This window comes from Hypanus sabinus, chromosome 15 (genome assembly GCF_030144855.1).
Source record: "Hypanus sabinus isolate sHypSab1 chromosome 15, sHypSab1.hap1, whole genome shotgun sequence".
Classification (NCBI taxonomy): Eukaryota; Metazoa; Chordata; class Chondrichthyes; order Myliobatiformes; family Dasyatidae; genus Hypanus; species Hypanus sabinus.
In genome coordinates this window covers 41,820,775-41,840,487 of record NC_082720.1, presented here as the reverse complement: position 1 = coordinate 41,840,487, position 19,713 = coordinate 41,820,775, and the positions used below count along the sequence as shown (strand labels likewise).

At 35.0% G+C, this 19,713-nt stretch overlaps 1 protein-coding gene across 1 annotated transcript in view; it reads left to right on the top strand.

The window, feature by feature from the left end:
- LOC132405150 (glutamate receptor ionotropic, delta-2-like) overlaps positions 1–13,191 on the top strand; it is a 497,754-nt gene extending 484,563 nt beyond the window's left edge. Inside the window, exons 15-16 of the mRNA XM_059989852.1 lie at positions 7,717–7,954; positions 12,063–13,191. Of these exons, the coding sequence (XP_059845835.1) occupies positions 7,717–7,954; positions 12,063–12,407 (583 nt within the window). The 3' untranslated portion in view covers positions 12,408–13,191. The remainder of the gene's footprint in view (positions 1–7,716; positions 7,955–12,062) is intronic.
- Positions 13,192–19,713: the final 6,522 nt, after the last annotated feature.

The following is a 19,713-nucleotide window of genomic DNA, read 5'->3' as shown; positions in this document are numbered from 1 at the left end:
TGCATTGTGAACTCTGTGCATTGTTTGGAATTTTGGCTGCATTGGCTTTGGATCAAGGTCTAATCTGTTTTTGAATTGTTTGTGGAAAACCATGCTTCTTGGCTTTCTTTTGCACGTTCTTTTTGCTTGCATCATGACTTTTGTGGATGCCCAGTTGAACTTATGGTCCTCTCTGTCTTCATGGGTAGAGTCAAGGGAGGGTTGGTCATGCCACTTCACAGCCAGCTGATGTTCATAGATCCTTGTGGATAGCTTTCTCTCAGTTGGGATGACATAATATTTGCTGCAGTCCCTTGTAGACCAATGTCTCTGTTAGTTTATACTTGACCAAAATTCTATGTTCTTGGAGCAGTCAGGCTGTCATTTCTGAGATATTTCAAATGTATAGAGGGACAACTCATTTAGTTGGTGCGTTGTTGGCCTCATAGTGGACAACACGTAACAGAGACATGCGGCAGCATGATGGAGCTAAAGGATAAAGATGAGAAAGAGCTATTCAAAGTATTGACATGAAACAGAATCCACGTAACTTCATACAAAGTTGCTTACAACGTCACGCAAAAAAATCATGCATATAGTCCAAGACCCTGAGCGATATGTCCTGCAAATTGATGGTGCAGTTTTTGGCAATCCAGCTTGTTGTTCCACAGATCAAACACTGGAGGGCAGCCACCAACAGAGCACGGATGCCATGCTACACTGCTTCCTGCATCTCCTCACCTAGATTGCAGCAGCAGACAAGCTTGCAGCTTGATCCTAGTCCTCACTACAATTACGCAGCTCCCATGCTGCCTGTTTCACCACCAAACAAGGGAAATGGGCCTGTGGCATGTTACGTTATCAGTGTCCTACAGGGTCTTGCGATGGCAAGAGAAACATCCAAGACAATCATCTATGGTTACACTGCACAATGCCTTCGTGCACCAACCCCAAAGCCTTCAAGTAGCAGACAGTGACACGGCTTGTCTGGAACCCGGGCCAGCTCCTTCAACATATCGGCCGGCTCTTCCGGCAGCCTGACCGGGTCCTCTGGCACTTTGTCATTATCTGTCATTAGCAGAGTAATGGGAGATGTTATCAAGCAGCACTTTAATTATCAATAGCCTACTTACTTGGCAAGGCTTTATCAGGGCCACAGAGCTCAAAATTTCATCACAGCTTGATGTACAGTATACAGAACTTGGAATGGGAATAGTACAACTTAATTGAGGCCCTTTGGCCTACAATGTCATGACAACCTATGTAAACCTGTTTCATAATCAAGCTAACCCTTCCCTTCTACATGACTCATAACCCTCCATTTTCCTACATTCATGTACTTAAGAGTCTCTTAAATGTCCCTATTGTATTAACCGCTACCACCAATTCCTGTAGTGCATTTCAGGCACCTGCCACTGTTACTGTAAAAACCTACACCAAAATGTGGATCAAAGAACTGAATTTCAGAGATAGGATGGGATTGATTGGTGAGTACACCATCCATTGCACAGACCACATCATCAGTGTGCATTGGCTTCCGTGTGTACAGTGTGTACCGAGAATGCACTGCAGTTACTTATCTGGCCTATTTCCAAAGCTATGATGGTACCACCAAGTAGGTCAAGGCTAGCAGGTGCATGGGAACACCACTAGCTGCAGGTTCTTCTCCAGCTTGCATACCATCCTGACTTGGGAATTCATTGTTGGTTCCTTGCTGTCAACAATATGAGATAATCTTCACCAAAAGGCACGCAGCAGTTCAAGATGGCAGCTTACTATTACATTCTGAAGCACAAGGATGGGCAGATGATGTTGACCTGGCCCAGGATGTCAAGATATCCCACAAGAATTTTGAAAATAGTAAAAATATCTCATTTGTACCATTGATAGAAATGACCATGTTTTTTTCTAATTCAAGTACTTGAGTTATCCTTTTACCATACTACCACTCGAACGTACACTACAACCATTTTGATAGGCATGATTTAGTATCTGGTAAAGTGGAACTTTAAAGATTTGAAATTGATTTAATTCTAACTTGCAATAATGAGCTAGTATTGTAGTTGATGACCCTCAACAAATATATCAAAACAAAATCACCAGAATAAAAGATTGACAAAGCATCCATGAACTACAAACTTGATGCCTTAATCCAACAAGAATAGATAGTTATGCACTTTATGCATCTGTTACTTATCCGACCATATTCAGATGTTATTGTAGTAATATTCTTCATATACAGTGGCATGCAAAAGTTTGGGCACCCCGATCAAAATTTCTGTTACTGTGAATAGTTAAGCGAGTGAAAGATGACCTGATTTCCAAAAGGCATAAAGTTAAAGATGACACATTTCTTTAATATTTTAAACAAGATTACTTTTCTATTTCCTCCTTTTATAGTTTCAAAGTAACAAAAAAGGAAAGAAGCCCGAAGCAAAAGTTTGGGCACCCTGCATGGTCAGTATTTAGTAACACCCCCTTCAGCAAGTATCACAGCTTGTAATTGCTTTTTGTAGCCAGCTAAAGGAATTTCAATTCTTGTTTGAGGGGATTTTCACCCATTCTTCCTTGCAAAAGGCTTCTAGTTCTGTGAGATTCTTGCACTGTCTTATATGCACTGCTCTTTTGAGGTCTATCCATAGATTTTTGATGATGAGGACTGTGTCAGGGGACTGTGTGGGCCAAGGCAAAACCTTCACTTGCACCTCTTGAGGTAGTCCATTATGGATTCTGAGGTGTGTTTAGGATCGTTAACCTTTTGTAGAAACCATCCTCATTTCATCTACAGCTTTTTTACAGATGGTGTGATGTTTGCTTCCAGAATTTGCTGGTATTTAATTGAATTCATTCTTCTCTCCACCAGTGAAATATTCCGCATGCCACTGGCTGCAACACAAGCCCAAAGTATGATCGATCTATGCCTGTGCTTAACAGTTGGAGAGGTGGTCTCTTCATGAAATTTTGCATCCTTTTTTTCCCAAACATATCTTTATTCATTGTGGCCAAAAAGTTCTATTATTCCTTTGCAAACTTCTGATGCTGAATTTTATGGTGAGGACGCAGGAAAGGTTTTCTTCTGATGACTCTTCCATGAAGGTCACATTTGTGCAGGTGACGCTGCACAGTAGAACAGTGCACCACCACTCTGGAGTCTGTTAAATCTTCCTGAAGTCTTTTGCAGGCAAATGGGGATTTTGATTTGCTTTTCTTGCAATCCTATGAGCAGTTCTCTCAAAGTTTTCTTGCTCTTCCAGACCTCAACTTGACCTCCACCATTCCTGTTAACTGCCATTTCTTAATTACATTATGAATTGAGGAAACAGCCTCCTGAAAATGCTTTACTATTTTCTTATAGCCTTCTACTGCTATGTGGGCATCAATTATTTGAAGTTTCAGAGTGCTAGGCAGCGGCTTGAAGGACCCCATGGCTGCTGATTGTTGGGACAAGGTTTGAGGAGCCAGGGTTTTTATAAAGCTTTGAAATTTGCATCACCTGGCCTTTCCTAATGATGACTGTGAACGGGCCATAGCCCTAACAAGCTAATTAAGGTCTGAGATCTTGGTAAAAGTTACCTGAGAACTCAAAATCTCTTGGGGTGTCTAAACTTCTGCATGGTGCTCCTTTCCTTTTTTTCACTCTTAAAATTGTACAAAACCAAAAAATAATTCACTAATCTTGCTTAAAATGTTGGAAAGAATGTTTCATCTTTAACTTTATGACTTTTGAGATCAATTCATCTTCTACTCACTTAACTATTCACTCACAGTAACAAAAATTTTGACCGGGTGTGCCCAAACTTTTGCATGCCACTGTACCTCCCCATTTCATTGAATGTATTATATAGCATCTCCTTCCTATGCAACTCACAGAAGATTCAGTGAGTTACGTGAAAAAAATCACATCAATTATCAAAACTATGGTGTGTTTCAAGATTTATTTTGATCAGCAACACAAAAAATTTATAATGTTCGTTATTCATTGGAAAACTAAACAGACAACTATGTTCCTGCTGCAATTTTACATATCTGAGGCATGTTGACAGAGAAGGCAAATGCAGGCAAGCTCCTATTACAGCAGCACAGGTTATGAAGATTCACCCTGACCAAATTCACAAATCTCTATCAAAAGACAAACTTAGCACAGCAACAGGCTCTTTGACCCATGATGTCTGTGTTGAACACAATGCTAAATTAAACTAAATTTATTCTGCCTGTGCATTCTCCATATCATTCTATTCCTTGCATAGTCATTTGCATATCTAAAGCTTTTTAAAGACCACGGTCATATGTTTCCACCACTTCACCTGCCAATCAGTTGCGGACAACTGCCATTCTCTGCTTAAAATAATGTTACCATCCACACCTCCTTTAAACATTACCCTCTCACCTTAAAAGTGTGTCTTCTATAACTGGACATTTCAGTCCTGGGGAAAAGGATTCTGACTACTTATCGTATCTATTCCTGACATATTTATCCATTTCTCTCCTCATCCTCCAGAGAATACAATCCAAATTTGTCCAACCTTTCCTATAGCTCATGGACTCTAATCCAGGCAGCTTCCTGGTAAACCTCATCTGATCTCTTTCCAAAACCTCCACGTTCTTTCTGCAATGTGCCAACCAGAAATGCACACAATAATTTGAGATACAGAATAAACTTGCTCTTAAGAATTTCATGTAAGGAAGTACTGACAATAAATATTTTGTTTTACCTTGCATTTCTCAACACATACACAGATAATGCCACACCTGAAGGCTCACACCTCTGGCAAATAGTAGTGTGTTTAATCATCAATGTAGATTTTCATGTCTCTGGAATTGAATAAAAGGAACTGAGATTTCTCCAGTTAAGCTAGAATTTACATGTTGCAGCTGTTTGTTTCTTTTTATCCATACAAGCAGATACTGTTTTTAATATATATTGACAATGTGCAGTATGAAATATTTATGATGGATGAAAAAGAAATATAGTGAATTAAATGAAATCAACAGGTTGCAAGATTGCCACTGAACTGATCCTGAAATGAAACCTATGCTAGAAAGGTTCTGTATCCTTTGAAAGTGGAACTAATTATTAGTTCAGACAAAATGTCAATCAGAGAGAAATCTGTTTAGTTTTAGTTCTGTTCTGACAGCACAGTAATGTAAGACTTTTGTTTCTTTGAGCAAAATACTGAGTAATTGCATATGTTACCTACATAAGTAATCCAATAATATTAAGCTTATGGAACTTAAATAGTAAATAGTAAACAGTAAAAATATTCCTAAGTAATCTACTTGAATAGGAATATTCATTAAGACAAATAACAGTCTGTCGTAATTCCATTTCTGCATGAAGATAAAATATCATTTCTCTTTCTGAATTCACAGCCTGTAATATTCTAATCAACCATATGTATATACATTACATGTTTATATTTCCAAAGAACTGTCTGTTAAGATTCTATTCTCAGCATGTGTTGGTTTGTGTAATGTCCAAATTCTAAAAGATTTGTAAGTTGGTATATAACAATGAAAATGTCTAGTTAAATCTAGATCTGCCTTACAAGTAATATTCTTCATTAAAATCTTAACAAAATATATGGTGATTTGGCACATTTAAATGTGTGCTATTATGTGTTTTTTTTGCATTTTTGGTAAAAGTACTTCCTTTAGATGTTCTTTTCACAATGCATTATTCACTACAGACATATTACTATTCAAAATCAGCTAACAACTAAGATTATTTCACACATTTTGCTTAAATGATTCAAATGATCAAAAACATTCTGCCCTTTGAAGCATAAAAGAAATATTTTGCAATAAGTTAATATTCATAAAGTAGTTTAATCATTTTGCCCTAAGCTAATTAATAACCAATTAAAATTGATTTAATGGTAAATTAAAGTTATACACAACTAAGAAATCACTGTGAAATAAATAAAAGATAAGAGATTTGATGAAAAGTAGCATAACGTTTTGATGAAACTTTGTTACTGATTTCTATCATGTCCTGCAATTCCTGAACTGCCTCAGTTAAGTCAGTTTCCTTTACCTAAACACTGGGTTGGCCGTGGCCATAGTTTTCCCCCTGCCTCCCTCTTCCCAGAAATGCTGTTTCTTCACCCATGCTTTACTAAATTGGTAAAATTGTTTATTATTGTAAACCATTGTACTGTGGTACAGTGAAAACGTTGTTTTGTATGCCTTCCATACAACTCATTTTCATCACATCGATGCATTGAGGAAGCCCAAGGGAAAACAATAACAGAATATAGAGTAAAGTATTACAGTTACAGAAAAAGAGCAATGTGTGCAGACGATAATGTGCAAGGGCATAACAAGGTAGATTGTGAGGTCAAGAGTCCATCTTATCATACCAGGGAACCATTCATTTACTACATCAAGGTAGAAGGTGTCCTTGAGCCTTGCTGGTAAGTGCTTTCAGGCGTTTGTATCTTCTGCCTGATTGGAGCTGGGAGAGAATGTCGATGGTAGGTGGAATCCTTGATTAAGTCAGAAGCTTTATCAAGGTAGCAAGAAGAAGAGACAGGAGTTCATGGAGGTGATACTGGTTTTCCTGAGGTGCTGAGCTCTGTTTACAACTCACTGTAGTTTTCTACATTCTCAGGCAGAGTTGTTGCCATATATTCTTTCTATGAGCATTAACAAGTGTTGATGTGGGTCGTAGTTGACATGCCAAATTTTTTTGCCCACTTGTAGAAGCAAAGGCCATGTGCGATTTTTTTTTTTGTTTGTGCGATCTACATAGTTAATCAGGAAAATAATTGATAATGTTCACTCCCAGGAGCTTGTGCTCTCAACCTTATCAATATCAGCAACGTTGATGTAAACAGGAGCATATCTATTGCTTCCTGCTCTTCCTGAATGGACTTCAGTTTAAACAAGGAGCTCGAGAAAACTGCACTTCCAGTGAGATTCAGTACAGCCTTCTAAAAGCAATGTAGAAATGAAAATATTAGATAATGTTTCTGCTATCCTCATTTACATCTACAATTATTTTTAAATTTGTCACACCACCGTGCGTTGGCTTTGTGTCATTTGTTATTTTATTTCTTTGTTCTCCTGTTTCATCTCTTTGTTGTTTTGTTTACCCTCTTCCCTTTCCATACATCTGATCTCTAAACATTTATACTCTGATGAAGAATTACCTACATATTCCTACATTTTCTATTATGCCATCATAGAGCATACTGTCTTGAATTTCCTAACCCATACCAGCCCTTATTCTTTCTCAGTTTCTGTGATCACTCTTTGACTCCCACAACTCAAGCTTACATGTTAAATCTTCTCATCCCTTTGCTTAAATCTCTTCATGTAGTTACCCTTATCTCTGTGGCCTTCTCCAGCACTGCAAATTTGCATAAAGACTATTACATGAGACATGTGCATCATTGGCATTCAACACAGCAGCACTAATGGCTATACTTTCTTCTGCCTTTGCTGCAAGGCTTAAAATTTTCCAATTCCAACACTCCCTAATCTTTTTTTTTCTCTGTTTTAAGCTCTCTCTTACAAATAGCCGCTTTGATCTAACCTTTACTTGCATCTTTTAATATCTATATTTTTATGCCAATGGTATAAGTTCTTCTTTAATGAAGCTTCTCTTAAGTGCCTTCAGATGCCTATCTTTGTTACGAAAGCTGTGCAAATACAAGTTTAATCTAAAAATGATGCAATTGAGTTATTTAAATAGTTCATTTTTGAATAACATACATTTCTGTATTTTTAATGCAGCCTTCTAGAACTTGAGCAAAGTGGTGAACTGGATGGACTAAAGCAGAAGTGGTGGCCCAAATCTGGGAAATGTGATTTGCAAAGTCAAGCTAAAACACATGGAAAAGGGGGACCAATGGACCTACAAAACTTTGCTGGAGCCTTTGTTTTTCTTGCTGTGGGTGTTATTTTGGCTTTCATTGCTGCCATGGTGGAATCTTGGTGGAAAGGCAAAAAGAAAGCAGATGCTGTTGGGGAGGTAATATTTTGATTTTAGACCTCTCAAAGATGATTTATTTTATTGAAACTAATTGAAAATATAAGAAAATATGGAATTACAATCTAAGCTATCATTGGTATCTTTTTACACACAAAACAATGAAATTAGATTCTTTTCACTGTATCCAAGATTCAATTACGGTATGCGGCATTTAAAACCCAAATCTATTAAAGAATAATTAACTTCCGGATATCTTATCTCCTCTTTGTTTTAAATGCTACTTTATCTTTATTCTTGGTAAGCATTATTTAAGACTATGATGAGCAATCAAATAAAACAAGAAATTAATGGCTGTGATATTATGAGAGAGAGATTAAAATATTAATCTCAACTCATCAAAACATTGGGCTGAATTGTGTTAGGGTGTGGATGGTGGCTCCAATCCACAGGGAGCACCCGTTCTCTTGTTCGGTGTGTTTTCAACCTTCACATATATGCACTGCGACAGAAATTCAAATCCTTTGGGAAAGCGGACTTTGCATACTGAGCTCTCATTTTACCGCAATATCCAGTACTATATTTCAGAGTGGAGCTCAGATATGCAAAACTGGATAGATTCTCGGTCAATTTCTCAGCTTTATGCCAAATACTGCTGGTGTATGTTGTAAGACCCTTTTCATTTGATGTAGATTCACTGTCCAGGATGATAAAGTTAAAAAAGGACAAATATTTCCTTTATATTAAATTAATATTAATGCTTCTGATTAATTAGAATCGATTAAGTCTGTGAATCCGATGATCAAGGACAAGTAGAAACCATTGGTAAGACTGTCAAAAGTCATCAGAGCAATTTTGAGGCTAGTCATGCCTCAGTATCGGCCTTCTTAGGCCTAGTACAGCTGGTGGTCCAATCTGCTTCCTGGGTGACTACCGAAATAAAACCTTGAATTAGTTTAGACCTCTAGATGCTCAAGAAGTTAGAAAACCCATAAGGATTATGCAATGATAAACATAAAATAGGGGAATGAATCTAGCATGATACAGCCAACAAAATCACCTTTAATCATTGATAATGCAGCTGAGTTATATTATTAGGTGTATTAATCCTTCAGAATGTCTTTATCAATTATATTACTTGATTTGAAATCAGTATTAATGATGAGCCACAGACTGGTATCTTGTGAAGATACGTGCATCTATATAATATTGTTACAGATACAACAAAAAGGGCAGCCAGGATCCTTTGACCTTAATCACAGCTTACCTAGGAACAGCTACACTAATGAGTGGTGCTTTATCTTTCTGTCTTAAATAAATGAAACATCTTGAATTTGCCTGAGTTAGCACCTGCCCAAAAGCGGATCATGACTGTTAAGCCCTGCAATTTTATGGCCACTTTTGTGTCAATGATAAATTCAGCAATATAGCTTAGGCACCCAGCTCTTAATCATTCATCTCTCATCAACTTCTCTTTACAACCTTTCGGCTTTTTCTTCTGCATCAAAATGTGCACTCATCTTGCATCTTTGAAAATTTAATTAGTATGCATTGCTACAGTAAAAAGGTGTAATTTATCAGCTTTGGACATTCAATTCTATCCATGTTCACCAATATTGTATTATGGCCATCTATTTTTTATTTAATTTGGACGGGTACTAAAATCTCACCCTTTGTGCCCTCATTTCTTTATTTATGATGCAAGATCTGTATGTTAACAAACTTGTTTTAGTAGTCTAGTCAATGGTAGATATAAAAAATTATTGAATTTGTACTTTGAGAGATTCTTTTGGTACAGCTCTTCTTCCATGTTAGTTTTAAATAGCATCAGTTGCATGTGTTTGTGTTCAAAAAGCAGTTATTTTTGTCACTGGTATTTGGCAACAATTTGGAACTGTTTTGCTCACGGCAGTTTCAAGCATTTAGGTTTGGAGATGCCAGAGATGGCTGGGAGTGAAAATGAAACATTTTCACTATTTCAATGTTAGGTACTATGAAAAATTTGAAAGTATGGAAAATCATCTTGAATGTTACAATGAAACAGATGATTTGGAGGATGCAATCATCTAAAGAATTGCATGAAGACAGTCCATTATCTGCACTAGGTGTGTACATAGATTTTGTTCATTTACTATCAAACAAAAGAACACAGCTAATGAATTCTTCAATCTTTTCATATTAGAACTAATATACGGTTAAATAGTACTGTAGAGGTATTGGTAATGTTTTAATTTGTTCTCTATTTAATTTAAATACATAGATTGTTACTCAGTTAAATAATAGTTTGTTTTATTTATATACTTCTTAATTATTTCCAAGAAAATTTGGCTTAATTGGGCCAAAATGTACTGGTCCTAATGTGTTACAGTTAACTGGAATCCACTGTATTTCAATGTGCACTGAATTTGAAATACAGTGCCTATAAAAAGTATTTCTCCCCCTTTGGAAGTTTTCATGTTTTATTGTTTTACAACATCGAATCACAAAGGATTTAATTTGGCTTGTTTTGATACTGGTCAACAAACGAAGACTTGTGTCAAAGTGAAAACAGACCTCTACAAAGTGATCTAAAGTAGTTACAAATATAACACAAACAAAATTGATTGCGTAAGTATTCATCCCCTTTAATATGGCATACAAAATCATCAATGGTGTAGCCAAATGGTTTTAGAAATCACGTAATTAGTTAAATGGAGATCACCGTGGGTAGTCAAGGTGATTCAATTGATTGTAGTAAACATATATCTTTATCCGGAGTTGCTGGTGAGTCAGTATCCTGGCAAAAGCTACACTATGAAGACAAAAAAAAACTCCAAGCAACCCTGCAAAAGGGATATTGAAAAACCCAAGTGAGGAGATGGATACAAGAAAATTTTCAAGTCACTGAAGATCCGTTGAAGACAGTTAAATTAATCATCAAGAAATAGAAAGAATATGGCAAAGCTGTAAATCTGCCTAGAGCAGTCCATCCTCAAAAACTGAACGATTTTGCAAGAAAGAGGACTATTGAAGCAGGCCACCAAGAGATCTATGACATCTCTGGAGGACTTACAATGTTCAGTGGCTGAGACAGGAGAGGCTGCACATACAACAAATGTTGCCCAGGTGCTTCACCAGTCACAGATGTATGGGAGAGTGACAAAGAGAACACACTGTTGAGAAAAAACTCACATTAAACTTGGCTAGAGTTTGTCAGAAGGCATGTGAATGACTCTGAAGTCAGCTAGAAGAAGGTTTGATGGTCTGATAAAACCAAAATTAAGCTTTTTGGCCATCAGACTAAACACTATGTTTGGTGTAAGCCAAACACCACACATCATCAAAAACACGCTGCTGTGAAGTATGGTGCTAGCTACATCGTGCTGTAGAGGATGCATCACTGGAGCAGGTCCTAGGAGGCTTCTGAAGGTAGAGGGTAAAATGAATGCAGCAAAGTACAGGGAAATCCTGGAGGAAAACTGATGCAGTCTGCAAGAGAACTGCAACTTGGGAGAAGATTTGTTTCCCAAGCATACTATTAAGGGAAAGCTACACAGTAATGGCTTAAAGGCAACAAAGTTAATGTCCTAGACTCGCCAAGTCAGAGTTCAGACCTCAATCCACTTGAGAATTTGAAAAGGGCTGTTTTCTCGTGATCCCCATGCAATCTAACAGAACTTGAGCAGTTTTGAAAAGAAAAATCTGGAAAAATTGCAGTGTTCAGATGTTCAAAGCTATCCACACAGACTCAAGGCTGTAATTGCTGCCAAAGGAGCATCTACTAAATACTGACTTGAAGGGGGTGAGTAATTATGCAATCAATTATTTTGTATTTTATATTTATTATTAATTTAGATCACATTATAGAGATCACTTTGACACAAAAGTATCTCTTTCTATTCATCAGTGTCAAAAAAAGTCAGATTCAATCCATTGTTCTTCAATGTTGTAAAACAATAAAAGATGAAAACTTCTAGGGGGGGTTATAAACTTTTTATAGACACTGAATATTCCCAGAAATGAAAGGAGATAACATCTTTCATTGGACATTGACTGCATAGCTTGGCAAAGTGTGTAAACAATTGCCATTGGTAAAGACTCTCTGACAGAATGTTTAAAACAATGCTATAGTAGTATATAGCTAATTTTTTTCCTCTTTTTCTTATTACAGGAGGGCAATGAAATTGAAATTGGTCAGTTTCAGAAAAAGGCAGACAGCATCTCTAAAATCGATGAACATTCTCTTAAATTTTCACCATCCTTTGTAGACTTAAATTCTTTTGAACTTTCTATGATACCAACTGGTGAAAACCATGAAGAATTTAATGATTTCAGGAACACTAATTTGACCATGTCAACTTTCATACCTGAGCAGATGCGGAGGACAAGCACATGTAGCTTATCGGCTAAGACTTTATCTGGAATGCCATTGAGTGGCTCATCCCAACAAACTGCACAATGTGTATGTACACCACAAAATGAGAGGGACTGTAGCAGTCCTTCATCTTTTCTTTGAACTAATTAAACTACAGCCCTATGAAGTGTGAGTTTCTGAGTATTGTAAGGCAAATTCTTTTTTTAGAATGATTTATCACATGTTGTTATGTTTTGTTGGATCAGAATGATTACGTTGCCAACATACTATCTGGAAGGTTAGCAAGCTCTTGCAATTTCTAATCACTGGATCTGGGTTATTTCTGATTTGTGTGTACATGTTTGATGTAGCAGTCTTTCATTCTTTATTCCTAGTTTAAATATTTTCCTCTGCCTATTGTCTAATTCTTTTCCTATGAACCATTTACAGCCTAAGAAAGTGGAAGGTGACCTTCCTTAGCTTCTGTTAGGATTGTGCTAGGGCAAGGTGAAGAAATGCCTGCTGAGGAAGTGCCTGGTCTTAGATATTCAGTAGACAATGAAAGTAAGCTATGTTCAGCAAACAAATGTAAAAATAAAAATTAGAAATGAATGAAATAAAAAACAGATACATGAATTAAGATACATGAACCAAGAGAAGGAAGGCAAGATGAAAGTTGAAAGGAAACTGACTTTACGACATATTACGACCTACTTGTGTCCTAATCTGTTTGAAATTATAAAGACAGAGAATATTGTGTACTGGCCTATTTTGTGTGGATTTACATGTGCTGCTTAGTTACTTACGTCTAACTGAAATGCTTCAAACTAAAAGAAATGTATATTACATGAGTTCTATAATGGTTCAAAATGATGCACTTTAAGGAAGGTAACAGAAGCAGTGTTAGTTTTAACAGTTTTATAATAAATGAGATATAAATGTTATAACAATGAATTAGCTTCACTGTAATATGAGGAAAATAAAACTGCAAACTCTACTGTTCATTATCAACTGACAGTATGTGATCCGATGGTCATTTTTAGCTAAGTAGCTTTGCAAGAATTTTTGAAATATTTTCTATGAAGCACAACTTAAAAGAATTGATTTATCTGGTTAAATTAAATAGTGAAAGTCCTTTCCTTATTCAACAGTGTCAAATGCAGCAATTTTTAAAAAATCCCTTTACAGTACCATCAACTGAACAGTGCTCTGCCTCTGATGATAAACTCAATTGGGTGAGCTAGGGGGCAGCATGTTCCTATACAAACCCCATATTCCAATTCTGTCAAATTATTTGGGAAATCTAGCCATATTATTATTTAAAACCTGCAGTCATAATCTTCTTGTAACTTTAAAGTCAGTTTTATGTGTTTAATAGTGATTCATTTGTAATAAACCAACTTGATGTTTTTTTTTATTAAAAGAGAATGTAGACAGTAAATTAATGCAAGATGATTACAACTATTGGACAACAGAATATAAGTTAATAGTGGCTTCAAGAGATGGTTACAAACATTCAAAATTATTCATTATTTTTCCGGTTGCTTTGTTGATAACTAAAAGTATGTATAACTTTCAGAGAAGAAACTTTTGCATATGACAACTGTTTTTATACATCTTCATCTGTACTTTGGAATTTTAAATAAGTAACACATAGATGTCACTGCAGTCTTGCAAAGAAGTGCTGCTTGGTACTTATAACTAATATAGGTATATCACTAAAATTATGTGCTTAATGTTAAAATAAATATACATTATTAGGTGCATCACATTTTGTTCCATGTAAAATATAAGAGGTAGAGCATAGCTTACTGAATGTTCTAGGGAAACTGTAATGGCAAAAGAATAACATTTCCAAGGGCAAGTGGGTTCCATCCCAGGATTTTGAAGGAAATAGGTGACAACATTGAAGATGCCCTATATTTAAGAGTTGAAAATAGAATGGTAAATTTATTTGCATAATGTCTATTGGAAGGGAAGTTTAGTAACAAGAATTTAGATTGAAGACAGGTTGATTGAATACTAAAAAGTTTCCACAACAGGAATCAATCCTAGATTAGTGACCAATTTTAAGTCTTGAATTTTTCATTTGCCAAATTACTTATGGATATGTGAAAATGCGGGTATTCAGAAATAAGTTACAAATAAAATTTATTCTTAAGGAGAAACAGAATAATGTCTAGGGACTAAATTATCTAGTCTGACACCTTTATCTTGTCTTGTAAAATACATTTTCAGTCCTAGATATTCAGGAAGCTCTAGTCTCTATGACAAAACATGTTCATACAGCCAGAATACATTTTTAAATTCTGATTTACGTAAAAATTAGTTAATTTGCATGTTAATTTTCCTATCAACTCTTTGAAAGAGATGAGAGGAAAACAATTGTTACTTTTCACCATGCTAGAATAGATGGAAATGTAAATGAAGAGTAGAACTACATTATATTTTAATCTTTGCAGATCTTAATGTCACTTGTTAATATTAAATATTGCAGCACACTGGAATTTTAACAGAACTCAGTTCCTGCCATTTTAAATGATATTGCAAATTTTATTAACCTTGAAAGAGACTGGGGCCTATGATTATTAGAATTCTCATCCAGTAGTGCAGTAGTGACTGTTCTTTTGAAATGCCAACAAAATCATTGTGTAGAATACAGCTTCTCTTGGAATACTGTGCAACCACTGGACTATAAGATTGCATTTTATGAAATGCCTGGTTTGATACCATTGTCACATCAATTGATGCAATGTCATTGATGTATGCACTAAGAGTAAAATAGTGCCCTTATGTTAGTACAGCTCATGTTATAAATAGTCATATTGATGCTAAACAGTTGTGTTCTCTTTTCAAGTTTATGTCATTGTATATATCCTTTTCATGAATTATTCTTGAAATGTTATCCACTTTAAGTGCTAAAAGCTTCCCCCTCTATGGACTCTAAATAGCATCTTTCATTTCCCTTTCCCTGCATGCTTACCTTTTTTACTGAATATTTTCAAAATTAAGGATTTATGGAACTTACATATATCTCTTGGATTTTTGATTGTCACTATTTTCCTTGATTGTTCAATTATTTGCATCCCAACAGAAGCTAATAATTGTAAAGTCTGCCTACTTTTTCACTGCTCATTCTCAGATAAATTGCAACAAAAAATGCAAAAAGACAGTTTTGAAATATCTGCTCCTTTACATGAACATTGCAAACATGCAGAATACTCTATCAGAATGAATACACAGGACTGAGAATAACTAAAGTACAAATTAAAACTGTGTCCATTACTTAATTCAACATGTTAGAAAATAATTTTGAATTCTATTAGTTAAATGCATTTCATATTTCATTATGTTTTCTGAAGATACTTTGCTTCATTGATTCATATGAAAAAAACTTATAAAGAATTTTTCTCCAGAAAGTAATAATGAAGAAAATTATATCAATCTTGAATTATTGATTATGATCTGAATTATAGAGCTAAGCAACTTATATGGCATAAGTTTGTGATCTTCTTGGTTGTGCATACAAATTTGTATAGATTCGTGGGGTTATTAAATGTATAGACATTACAGACCATATCAATGCCACATTTTAGATAATACTTAATTCACTTTAATGTTTCCTCATTAAAAACAGTGTTTTGTTAAGATGAACCACCTAAGTTAGACAAACCTACACTAAACTATGATTCTACAAAAAGTACTTAAAGTACTTAACCAGTCTATGAATAACCATTCATCTACCTAAACTGGAAAAATCCATGTCTATTCAAATGTCCAGTTATAAAATAAGAAAATGTATACTTACTTCTTAGTTCTTAATTATGTGCTTCTTGAATTTCATGACAGGAAAAAAAAAGTTTGGAAAAAATGTTGTTAAAAATTATGTATAATTATACACTGTGTTATCCAGCTTAAGGGAGCTAGGGAAGTTACTATTTATTTTGGCAGAGCTATGTGGTGTAGGGGCAAGCAAGGGTAAACAGGCTGGAAATAGAAATGTGTGGAAAGCACATATAAATCATGTTTAATTTCAGATTTTTAAATAAAAACAGATTTTATTTATTATGTTCAATAGTACTACCAAATCAAGCAAAAAGTGCAAAATAATGGGAATGAACTCAAGATGAAATTGGTCCTGCAATAAGTTTATTTGAAGGAGAGAATGGGGCAATCAGGATTGGTAATGGTGAAGTACAGAGGTAGAAGATATGTGTAAAAGGTGAAGAAATCCATCTCTTCATTTGACATCACTTCCTAGTATAAAGTCCTAATTATTAATTACTAAAATTCTTAAACAGTAATATGAACATGCCAGGAGAAGAGGAAAAGAAATCTAAATAGTAACAGCGGATTTAAGGCAAACAAAGACATTCCGAAAGCAGTTTTCCGATTTATTTCTATCCAAATTTTATTCATTTAATTTTAGGTGTATTGGTTAAAAATAATTAAGCAATTGTAATCTAATAATGAAGGACAGATGGCATACAGGACAAATCTAGAGGTCATTTTGGATTTGCTTTCATATTTTATATAGAATTTTTTATTGTTAAAATTTATAATATTTATTTAGAAAATGTGCCAGTAAATTGTCACATAATGTAAAGCAAATGAAATAATCTGAAGTTCATGAATAGGGAGAATTTATTTACAATATCATGCCAGGCATCAAGCAAATATTGTGATGGATTCCCAATAACTGCTCCAATAAATTCCATAGATCTATCAATCTACATTTGTTTCCCTGATTCCAACATAATAAATTGTTGATTTTGCTTGGGGCCAGGTGAAGAGTGCACAAATCAAGGTTTGGCATTTTCTTGAAGAGGCACAAGACATTGAAGGATGTTGAAAGGATTATAGATATAGGATAGAAGTTCAGATTAAGAAGTGATTAAAAAAGACTGTCTCCACTTGAATGAGAAAGGTGTGTTTGTTGGTAACATGTTTGTCTTTTTATTTCAAAGTAGAAAACAACAATGCTTATACAAATTCATGTTTCAACTTTTGTAACATGTGGCTGCATATGAAGTTTTTTGAAAGTTCTTTAACAAACTCATGCATTTTTGGTTAAATTCTTAATAAAATTTTGTGACATTGTAATATATAAACAAAAGTTCATTGCTGTTCCTGTACAATTATTCAGACCTAATTAAAAATTGTAAGACTTGAGGGTTCATATGATCTACTGCGCATGATTCTAATATTCTTGTGAGGAAAAGAAAGGATTCAATACAGCAATGCACTTCTTAGTCATGAATAATGCTTTTTGTAATTTTAACTAAAACTCTTTGCATAATCTACAAATACTCTGTGTAGGGAAGCAATGGAAAATAATGAAATTTGCTCAAATTTGTTTTGGAGTTGCTGAAGTTTCATAATTATTAATAGGTTATTATATTCTTAACAATATAGAGATTTTGTTATGATGATTTAAATAGTGTGTTCTTAAATGATTCAAATTACCAAGGTATAAACTACAATATTTATAACATTACCCTTAATTAAATATATCAATTTTATGATTCTCTCTTGTAATACCAATATTCCCTTGACCCTGTCCTATTGTGCATGTTCAAAGTTCAAAGTAAGTTTATTATCAAAGTATGTATATGTCATCATATACAACCCTGAGATTTACTTTCTTGTGGGCATACTGAATAAATCTATAATAGAATGATAACAATGGTAGAATCAATGAATGACCACACCAGATTGGGCATTCAAATAGTGTGCAAAAAACAACAAATTTTGCAAATACAAAATGAATAAATAAGCAATAATAAATAATAACAACAACAACAACAACAATAATAATAATAATAATAATAATAAATGATAAAATGATAATAAATAAGCAATTAATATTGAGAATATGAGATGAAGAGTCCCTGAAAGTGTGTCCATATGTTGTGGGAATTGTTCAGTGATGGAGCAAGTGAAGTTGAGTGAAGTTATCCACTTTGGTTCAAGAGTCTGATGGTTGAGGGGTAAGAATTCTTCCTGAACCTGTTAGTATGAGTCCTGAGGCCCATGTACCTGTTTCCTGATGGCAGCAGTGAGAAGAGAATATGACCTGGTTTGTGGAAGTCCCTGATTATGGAAGGTGCTTTCCCATAACAATGCTTTGTGTAGATGTGCCCAATAGAACCATAGAACCATAGAACACTACAGCACAGTACAGGCCCTTCAGCCCTCCATGTTGTGCCGACCCATATAATCCTTAAAAAAAGTACTAAACCCACACTACACCATAACCCTCCATTTTTCTTTCATCCATGTATCAAAAACTACCCCTGATGTCTCCCCACCAATGGTGAGGAAGGCTTTAACCGTGATGGACTGGGCTGTAACCACTACTTTTTGTAGGATTTTCTGTTCAAGGGCATTAGCATTTCCATTTTATCTGTGAGTTTATGATTATGAAATGCTTTCAGCACTGAGAATTGATCTAAAGCAATAGTATGTCTATCATCAGCTATTCACAGCCATAGGTATCCTTGAACATTTTTACTTATTCAACTTTGCTGTAACTGACAGATGTATTAGCTAAATTATGTACCGAATGGCCCACAAAACAGCAATGAAGTAAGACTGGTTAATATCTAAGTATTGCCTAAGTATTGAAAGAAAATAAACATCCTGTTACTTTGTTTGGAATTTCAGAATATTTGATTTCTACGTAAGAGACCAGAAAGGATTCACTTTAAAGTACCAGGTGAAGAATTCCAACTCCATGAGCATGTTCTTTCTCAGGCATCGTATTACAGTGTCAACCAGGAATTTAGGTTCAAGCTTCTGAGGTGGGTTTTTTAACCACAGAACTAAGACTCAAAGACAGAATTATTACCATTAAATCAAGATCTTGTGTGGAATCCATACCCATCAAAAGTTGCCATTAGGTCATTGAGGCTTGAACTCAAATTTTATTTCAGTTTTTCTCATACCATTTGGGCTCTAGGTTTTGTGGCCTGTGCTATTTGAGTGAATTGATCTAAATTTTAAAAATAATTGGTGTATTTCAAGCTAAAGAGCGTAGGTTGAATTATCAATCTAGCTTCACCATAATTATTACCCTTCCATTGATCAAAAAAAAGATGAATTGAAATTGAAAATGAAGCTGCTTAGCAGAGACTTAATGTATCTAGTGTAGTAACGGGGTTTAGTCTTTCTGTATCAGCTGATAGTAAGGTCCGCATACCGTCTGGCAAATAGCAACTTAATAACCCGATCCATTTTTCCCATTCCTTCCCATACTGGCCTGTTTTGCTTACCACCGTTCAAAACTATCAGTTTCCTAAATGTTTCTGCATTTAAAACTGTTAAAAGATATTGAATTTGTTCCTCATTAAAATCTATGACACCATTTCCACCAAATTCTTTTACATAATTGCACTATATATAGTTGATTCAAGCATTAATTTATGGGTACTGTTCACAAAATACAGTTATTAAGATAATATCCTTC